A 9,951-nucleotide genomic window follows, 5' to 3' on the forward strand; every position below is an offset into this window, starting at 1 on the left:
CAGAACCCAAGACATTAGGGAATCATTAGATTTTTCAAGTCTATTTTTACTGTGTAATTTTGTTTCCATAAAGTTATTTGAAATATCACACATATGAGACATTATACTTTGGGTGCGCAAAGGCCAAGGTGCTTTCCTATTTTTCCATGCAAAATTGCAATTCCTGAAGAACAGTGAGTGAGGTTCCAGTTCAGTAAATGCAAACTTAGTTACATGGACATTTGGCAAGAAACTGACACTTGTCATATCTCTCAGACTTCTCAGAATCTGCCGCTGAGTCATAAAAAACCCACACAAGTGTTGTGAAAAAAAAAAAAAAGTACAATGCTTAGTTTGAAACGAAAGTCTTTGCAGCATTAGGTTAGACTACAGTATGTCCCATCACATAGCAACACATTCTGCCAGAAAGCATCATTCTGGAAACATTGCAAAACTTTAAAAACACTCTCAGTGTGCTTTCCCTACCAGCAACAAGGAAAGATAGTGTCCATCCAGCACAGCTGTCGGTACGATGTGCATCATTGGAAGTCATAGTGTTCTAACACAAACATCATGAGTGCAGGCACTGTACACTACAGAGACCTAAAACTTCCGGAGCTGTTGTCTGTAGCTTCTAGGAACAGCAAGTATGACAAGTACTAAAACCTAGAGTTGAGGCAAAGGACACTTCGACTTGATCGAGACCAAAGCTTTGGAGAGGAAGAATCACAGCTAAGCCAACATGATCCTTCCTGCTTAACAAAGCAATCTCCCCTGCCTAACGGTTCTAGACTAATAGGATCCTACAGATACACATTGAGTCAAATCCTCGATGGTTTCTGTTTTTTTGGTGTAAAGATGCACTATGAGAACTCTTGGTTTGCCTTAACCCTGCAATGTTCCTTCTTTGATCTGTTGAATAAAGAGGTTTCTTTCATCCTCGGGTGTTCTCCCGTTCTGTGCTCGAACTATGCAAGTGGGCCTGTGGAGATTGAGCATGTATATCAAATGTTGCTTCTCATTCTTTAGCTCTTCAATCTGGGCCTTTAGTTCTGCGTTGATAGTTTCCAACTTTTCTGATTCCTAGTCACAGAGCACAGACATAAGTATTACAGTGAGTATTTTACATAGTTAACCATAATGTTATTGTGATGGTTGCCACCCTTTAATGGTAGCAAAGCATGATGGCTGGGTTAGAAAGAAACTACCTGCTTCTTAATTAGTCATAACTATGCAACTGTACTTCACCAGTATATAATAGTCTAGAGAACAGATTCAGACAATGGCCCTCTTTGCCCTTTAAAGAAATATGACAATGGTCACAAAGCCAAATTCAATAGAGCTACCTGCCAAACATTGCTTTGGCCAAAAGGAAGCTTATTTGCCACCACCACCACCAAAAAAAAAAAAAAAAAAGCCATTATGAACTCACTTGGCCAGTCCAACGGCAGAGTAGAAGTTTCAGTGAACTGCACCCCAGGATCTGAATCCTTGATTCTAGCCTGGTTCCTTGTTCCCAGGCCAGCAGGGACTTAGAGCCTGTGGAGGCAGTCCATTCATTTTGGGGTAGGATAAGAAGCAGCACCCTGCTTTTCTTTGATAAGCCCCTCTGACCAACACAAGGAGTGATGTTAATGGGCTCCCTGCACTTTTCTGAAGAGACAGTCACTGATATAGGGCTTTTGAGAGACTGCTTAGTACTCTTAATGCACTAAATACTAAACACTAATAATCACAAACTTGCTAATGGAGACAGACATTAGCACCATAAGGGATACTTTGTGCCTATTCTTGTGTCCTCTGTGCTACCCTGTCTATAGGGCTCTTGTCTATAGGACTCTTATGACATCATTACTGTTTTGCAGTGGCATAAGCTTACGGTATCAATAAGTAATAGTAATAGTAAATAAGCTTGTGATTTGTAAAAGTTACTTCTCTCAAGTTCAATCAGTAGTGTTAATTATAAACCAAATGAGATGCAGCTTTAATTTGTTAAGCTACTACATCAGTGATCATTTCTAACTGGAGAGCCATTTCATAGAAAAATCAAGTTTTGGTGCATGGAGTAAGCATAGCTTATTAGAATCTATAATGTACATTATGTGAAATGTAATTTTAATTCCTCATGTGTTCCATTTACATTTTCAGATTACTATTATCCATATAAATAACACTATCATTCACTAAAATTTCAACAATGTTTTCTTCTCCTTCTTCAGTTATTTTTCATATATCTTTCATTGTTAACCAAATTTGATCTAAAGGCATTTGGGTAAAATTCACCCCAGTGTCCTAGGATTTTGCATAGGCCTTGTGCCAGCCTTCTGCACAAAGATGAATTTCACCCATTGGTGAATTCAGCTTTCCACCGCTCAAGTGAGGTGACTAAATATCTCCATTTTACAGTTAGGGAAAAGAGGGTAAATGACTTGTCCAAGATCACACAGGAAGTCTGTAGCAGAGACAGGAAGAGAGTCCACATCTCCTGACTCCCAGTCCTGACCTTTAGCCCGAAGACATTGTCCTATTTGCTCAAATAACAGAAAGAGGAAATAGGTTGAGAACAGTCAAAGTCAGTAACTTACTTTCTGCAAACATTCTGTTTTCTCCTTCTTTTTGTTTCGGCATTTTGCAGCTGCAATTTTGTTCCTTTCCCTTCTTCTCTTTTTCCTTTCATCTTCTTGGGGCGAAAACTAGCAAGATTCAAGATGCACATACTCAGCATGATGCAGTAAATGCAGAATAATCATGTTGATAATTGCTGACTTTTAAAATAATGGTAGCACTAAAGGTTAGCACTAATAGGTGTGTTACCAACACAGAGCATCAGACACTCTAGAGATATGCTTCTGAACTCAAAACAGTGTAAATCAGGAGTAACACCTCTGAGGTCATCAATGTAAACCTGGCGTAACAGATCAGAATGAGGTCCTTTATGTGTCACATTCTGAAGAGTTATTTAAGCCAACATTTTTAAATTAAAATATATTCAGATTTTATTCTACTGACTAATGTTTAATTCCCTGAAGTCAGGAGGAGTTTTGTCTGAGTAATAATGATGTGCAGAATCAGGCCCCTAGTCTGGTGGTTGGATAGCAGAGTACTATGCCAGTGTCTAAGATCTACTAGCTGTACTCAACCCAGCCATCTTTACACACTGAATACCCTCTGATGCCAATAGGAGTATGGAGTGGGATCAATGGTTGTGTATGGAATTCACAAAAAGTTTCACTCTTTACACTCAATTCTGCTCTCAGTTACTCCAGTGTAAACCCAAAGTAACTTTGACCTATGGACCAGATTCTCATCTCACTTGGATTTTACACTAGTATAACTCCATAGATTTCAGTGGAGTTACTCAGACTTATACCAATATGCATGAGTTCACAATCTGCCCCACCTCCCCCGAGGCTAGGAATGGCACAGCTGGTTTCTTCAGAAGAGGGTGCTATTATACAGCTTAGCGCTTTCTTTTTGGCTACCTGGTAGGTTCACAACCAGAAAACTGGTTTACAACCAATTCATGGCTAGGGTGACCAGATGTCCAGATTTTATAGGGACAGTTCTGATTCGTGGGTCTTTTTCTTATATAGGGTCCTATTACCCCCCACCCCCGTCCCGATTTTTCAGTCTGGTCACCCTATTCATGGCTATTGACCAAACTTCACTGCAATAAAAGGTGTCTTTTTATATTGAGATAGCTAATTTGAGATAGTGACTTTGATATAAAATCCTAGTGGTTGATTTTACTTCCCTGTAGCGAGTTGAGGAAAGTCAACCCTTTACCTCCCACCTGCAGATGACCTCAACTAACTACATCAAGGTTAAATTGCAGTGACTTGCTCCAGGCCCTACAGCAAGTCAGTAGTGAAGCCAGATACAGAGTACCCTCTAGAGATACTCCCTTCCATTAATAAGGGAAGTTATTACTTGTGTCAGGCTAAAAATAAACTGGCCCTAACTGAAATGAAAGGTGAAATAGTGTTTCACAGTAGCATCTAAAGAAAACAGAAATAAAGAAACACTAGAGCACTGAACACATTGACAGATTAAGTCCCCTGAGGACTGCCTGTGTTTGAGATTATATCATTCTTGGTCTTTGGGATATTTTGTGGTACATTAAATCAGAACACTAATCAATCAAACAGAAATATTATCAAAGGAATGATACCTCTGCTTTCAGAACAGACATTTCAACAGGTCTTTCCAACACTGTCACTGTATCCAATGTGGAAGACATCCTGTGGGATAGGCACTTATTTTGGATGGCAAATCTCAATTCCTCCTTCACCAGTGGGGTTAGATTTGTGAAATCCTCAAACCCCAGTGACGCTGTAGGAGACAAACAGGGAACAATTGCGGAGGCGCTGACTTCTGATGCAGATACCTGGCCTGGGTTTTGGAGCATCATTTTGCTGAAAAGGAACAAAATAAAAACATTGAATAGTCTTTCAATAATCTTAACAAGCCAAACAGATTTGACAGAAGAGAGCTGCATTTTCATAACTATGAACCAATCCCTGTATATTTTTTGCATAGGCTGAGATGACATTCTTACACTATTTATGTATGTGTACATATATGTATACACACACATTTATAGATTTATTTTAGAGTCTCATGGAAAGGTGTGCGAGTTGGCACTGTAGCTCATAATGGTTGCAAGAGAACGGTTACTGTCTACTTTATAAGGACTGATCATGTATTCCTTGAGCAATCCAAACTTCCATTGAAATCAAGCAATGCAGGCTCAGATCCTAAGTGAATGCATCTATATTTAGTCAATTTTTAAATGGATGTATGTTTTTTAGATTCTATCTTATTATGCAAGTCCATTTTCAGGATTTTTCTGCAAAGTAAAATGGCATTGTGAATCCTTCAAGCATGGCAGGGTGTGTGAGGATAGTATTGGGGTGGGAGGGAGGAAAGGAGAAGGACCCGTAGAAGGAAAAAATGGCAATTGAAGAGGTTTTAAATTTTAAAATTGTAAAAAGACACAAAATAAATGATTCTCTCATACTAAGAGCTATACTGCTATATTCGAGCTTGGAAGAAATGGGCCAGATCCTGGCCTCAGTTACATCTGTGTAAATCCAAAGTAACTCCACTGGATGCCTAGATTTACATGGGTGTGACTGAGCAAGATTAGAATCTGGCCCAAAATTGTTCAAATCAAAAGATAAATTCCTGCAAAGCAGTTTGTAATAAAAGTTGGCTCAAGCGTAAAGAGCTATATATGCTCAGAGGTATCAAGCCAGAGGTAGAATTGGAGGGAAGGAATAATGCAAAATTTGAAGTATATTTTATTCTTTTGCTCTTGTGAAATCTGAAAGTGCCCTTGCACACCCTTAAAATTAAGTATTTTAAATGATTAAACATCACTGTAACTTGATGTAGCTGTATTAAGTTCAATGGAACTATGCCAGTTGATACCAGTGGAGGATCTGACCCTTATTTTTAAAAAATTGGATAAAATTCAGATTATTTTACCATATTTGCTTTTTCTACTTCCTCACGGGATGCAGTCAACTGTATATCTTGTAGTAATGGGATTACTGCAGTATTACCTGTTCTTGATTCGTATGGTAATTATAGTAAAATCAGTTGCAATTAACTCCCTAGCAGCTAAGTAGACAACTGCCTCAGGGCCATCTGCGTACATAAAGGAAGGCTCTGTGTAGTCAGCCTAGATTTGTGCACTCACCTTTATGTCAGTGCTTTAACTTTGCAGCTTTGGGTGGTGGTGAAGATTATGTACTCTAACAAATGGCCAGATTCTTCGCTCAGTTATCCAGAAATTTACTCTAGATTTACACTGGGATAACTGAGAGCAGAATCTGGGCTAGAGCTAAATATTTGTAAAGGGTAAATACAAAAATCTAAAGTTAGTGAACTACCGATATGGAGAATTCCCTTGCCCTGGTCACCAAATCCCAGGTTTGGAGGCTTTCCAAGCACTTTCTCATTTTCAATAAAAATAGAAGTACCGAGGAGTTCCCAAACTCTCCACATGAAATCCTGGCCCTACTGAAGTCAATGGAAAATTCCCACTGATTTCAGTGAGTTCAGGATTTCACCGTCAGTTATTAAAGAAGGGAAAATTCCCTGGAACTATTTGTTATTCCAACAGACCTTGGGAAATTTATGTAAATTTATTCACTTCAGGAAGCCCCTGCTCATGAGTCATCTTAAGTATTGATACTCATTAATCCTATAATCTCAGAGCGCTAGAGGATACTCATCTCCAACAAGTTAGAAACATCCCTCTGAGTTCCAACTGACAAACCAACAACAGCATTTAGCATTTCACCAACACATTCAAATAGGTTCTTTCTATTTCCCAATGGGATTGAACCCATCATTGTATGTGGATAGAGGAAGCCTTAGCTATGTGCATTAGCTGTCACTGTTGTTTTAGCTCATGGTGATGGCTTAATTCTATATGGCTAATTCTGTTTAATTCATTCCAATCAGAGATCTAAATTAACAAAGCCATTTCTCCAGCCCACCCCAAGTAATATACAGAGATATACCTATCTCATAGAACTGGAAGGGACCTTGAAAGGTCATCAAGTGCAGTCCCCTGCCTTCATTAGCAGGACCAAGTACTGTCCCTAACAGTGTTGTTTTTTCCCCAGATCCCTAAATGGCCCCCTCAAAGATTGAACTCACAACCCTGGGTTTAGCAGGCCAATGCTCAAACCACTGAGCTATCCCTTAATTTTCAGTACTGGTGATAGGTCTATTGTTTTTTTTTAAATATGTGAATAAACTTTTAATTAAAATCAGTATTACCACCAAAAGAAACCAAGAATGTTCAGAGCTTTCAGGGAAAATATCATGAGAAATATTGTCTATGCTGGATTTCCACTGGTAATTTGAGGAGTTATTTTCAAATATCCACAAAACTCTGCTAAAATCCCTTTTATAACCCTATTTGCTTTTACTGGTGTCTCCTTGATGTAAGAGTGATGGGGGAGTGTTCTCTATGGGCACCCTTGACTTTAGAACTTGCGGCTCCCTTTGGTCTGAAATAGCCCAAGTCTGCTGACCTTCAAAACATGCTGGAAGGCATCTCTACTTACTCAGGCTTTAGGAAAGAGAAGGGCTTGAAGGGGTTTGTGGGTGGGTAGGTTTGTAGGAGTACTGTTCTGGGTCAGTTTTCCTTTGGTGGGGTTTGCTGCTAGTTTCCGCTTGTTTTTTGTAAACTGTTTGGGACAGGGACTGTCTTTTTGTTCTGTGTTTGTACAGCACCTAGCACAGTGGGGTCCTGCTCTATGCCTGGGGCTCCAGACACTATGATAATACAAATAATAATAAATCAGAACTATATCAGAGGTACGGAGAGTGCTAGATAGATACCTTTTGTATACTTGATAAATAGACATAAAATTGTAATGTTGGTATTTTCCTCTGTTCAAAAACATTTTTTCTTCAAGATGTAACATACAACTTCCTATATTATAATAGTATAAGCAAAAGTTAAAAATGTGTTTTGCCTCCCTTTTTCCCAGTCATCTGTCTGTAAATTATCTTAGGCTGCAAGTTATATGGGGCAAGGACCTGGTTTACTCTGTTTGTAAAGCACCTAACACACTTTGGCTTGCTCTATAATTAGCCCAAGAAAATAATCACATCTAAACCTTTCTGTTTAACTACAAGTCCATACAACTACATGGATCCCAATCTGGTGAGGTGCTGAACACCTTCATCTCCCATTGAAGTCACTGGGAGTTGGAGGTGCTGAACACCCCACAGAATAGCACCACAGAGGCTCAATTCATCCCTGGCACAAGTGCAAGCCACTCCATCTGAAGCTTATGATCAAGAAAAAACAGGACATTTCCTGATGAAGATCCCATTCCACAGTTTGTGTAATGATTTCCCCCCCACTTTTAGTTTTCACCTCTCACATTCTGACATTTGATGTGTCAGGGCACATTCTCTATTCCAAAGTCCAAACTCAGCCTTTATGTTATTTAACGTGTCCTTCAGTTTAATGCTAATATTAAAAGTGAACACTTCAGGTCACCCTCACTCCTAGCTTTCCTTTAGCTTAACTGCAGATGAATGATTTAATTGTATTTCCTTAGATGAATTCATTTTCCTCTGCTGCTGACGCAATAAACCCTGTGAGCTATACAGGTTAATCTGAAACGGCATTAAGAGCAATTATAGTTCACAACCTCTGTGCACTCAAATTGACCTTTAGGATTCTGATATCCCAGATCGTATCTGCCTCCTTATTTGCCGAACTTCTCTGCTGTTGTTGCTACCAAGAAAATCGATTTCACACAGGAAACTCGTTCTGTGTAACAGTTTTTCTGTTGCGTCGTCACTCAACCCTGCTCAGTTAGGCAACAGGTCAGCAACTGATCTTGTTCATGTCAGTCATCAGTAGAGGGGCAAAAAAATGACTTATCTCCTAGTGACTTTCCCCACTATTTAATTATTCACCACCTTGCAGGATGATATCACTTCTCGTCTGTGTGTATGCTAATCAAATACTCAAAAGAGGTCAATATTTCCCCAAAATAACATAAAGGAAAATAGCTTCATTTGGGACCCTACAACACTTATATGTAGCCCCGGCTCTCAACAGACACAGCCATTGCTGTGTGACCCGCATTAACTGAAGTCTGCGGGTGCCTTGAGCTCTTGGTTACTAACTTTTTTCTCTAAAGGACTGTATCGCAGGCACAACAACTTGGGCAGCAGCTTGCGAGCACCGGGCGCCCCGCAGAGCCGCGCTCCTACTGCCGAGCAATGCGCCGCCCTACGGACTCGAGCGCTACCCCCAGCCCAAGAGAAACGAATGAATCGGGCAGTAAAGCGACCCTGGCCGCTCAGCTGGGAGAAACCCCGTCTCTCGGGTGAAGGGGGAGGGCCAGATGCGCAGCCCCCCCCCCCCGAAGCGGCGCCCCTGGCCCCAGTGAGAGCGCCCGGCTCCCGGGGGGTCAGACGCGCGGCTGAGCGCCCCGGGTTAAGCCGAAGCGGCGGTGACTTGTGCGCGGGGAGCCGCGATTGCACTGTCCAAGCGGGGGGATGTCTAAGGCGCGGGTCAGAGACTCCGAAGCAGGAGAAATAGGGGGGCGGGGGGGCTTCTTGTGCGTGGCCCCAGCAGGAGTCAAAAACTTCGCTCTTCCGAGCGCACTTTTGCTTTCAGTTGCGGTTCGCGAGCTCCCCAGCCCACCCGCGTGAGCGGAGCCAAGAGGAGGGTCCCCCGGAGCTCGCCACCATCAAGTTCCTTAGCCAAAAGTCCGGGCGCTCCCCGGCGAGGCGAGTCCCCGTCCCCCCGCCCTGCCCCTTTCCAAACTCACTCACCTTTCCCCCGCCGCTTCTCACGCCGCCTTGCCGCGCCTGGGACAAGCAGAGCGGGACGGAGCAGACGCGAGCACGGGCGAGGCAGCGCCGGGGAGCAGCAGGACGGCTCGGTCCGTCCGCCTGTCCGCGCGGGTCCCTGCCGGGCGCGCTGGCTGGAGGGGCTCCAGTCCCTGCCGGGCAGTTCCGAGTTTGCCGCTTGGAGAGCGGCGGCTGCTTCTCGGTGTGTGTCTGAATCTCTGGCTCGGCGAGAGGTTGCATCACCCTCCTTATATAGCCGAGTGGGCAGCGCTGGTATTTACTCTGGCTGCGAGTCCCGGGCTGATGTCATGCTATTAATAGCCTCGCCGAGAGAGCGAAGGAAGGGGGAGCGCAGCTAGCGCTGGGCGGTGATGCAAGGTTCCCCCCATCCCGACCAGGAGGAGGAGCAAGGGAGCTGGCTCGCATGCACACCCGCTCCATAACAGGACTGCAGCCGCCTGGGCTAGCCGCCAGATGTTAACTCCTGCAGCTGCGTGTCATCCTCATGAGCCAATGGTGCCCAAGCCAGCTGCATGACTCCAGATCGCTGGCATCCTGCTGCAACGGGGATGGGCAATAACTGATCGGGGGGCGGCGGTGGAATTAGGGGGCAGAACTGGTTCGCTGAAG

General features: G+C 42.8%; 1 protein-coding gene across 1 annotated transcript; it reads right to left on the reverse strand.

Annotated features, from left to right (window-relative positions):
- Positions 1-864: 864 nt before the first annotated feature.
- On the reverse strand, positions 865-9,405 carry ATF3 (activating transcription factor 3). The gene is made up of 4 exons (XM_065401826.1): positions 9,304-9,405; positions 4,151-4,394; positions 2,565-2,672; positions 865-1,062 (listed from the first exon to the last, which is right to left on the reverse strand). The coding sequence occupies exons 2-4, from the start codon at positions 4,388-4,390 to the stop codon at positions 865-867; spliced, it is 546 nt and encodes a 181-aa protein (XP_065257898.1). The 5' UTR covers positions 4,391-4,394; positions 9,304-9,405.
- Positions 9,406-9,951: the final 546 nt, after the last annotated feature.

This window comes from Emys orbicularis, chromosome 3 (genome assembly GCF_028017835.1).
Source record: "Emys orbicularis isolate rEmyOrb1 chromosome 3, rEmyOrb1.hap1, whole genome shotgun sequence".
Lineage (NCBI taxonomy): Eukaryota > Metazoa > Chordata > Testudines > Emydidae > Emys > Emys orbicularis.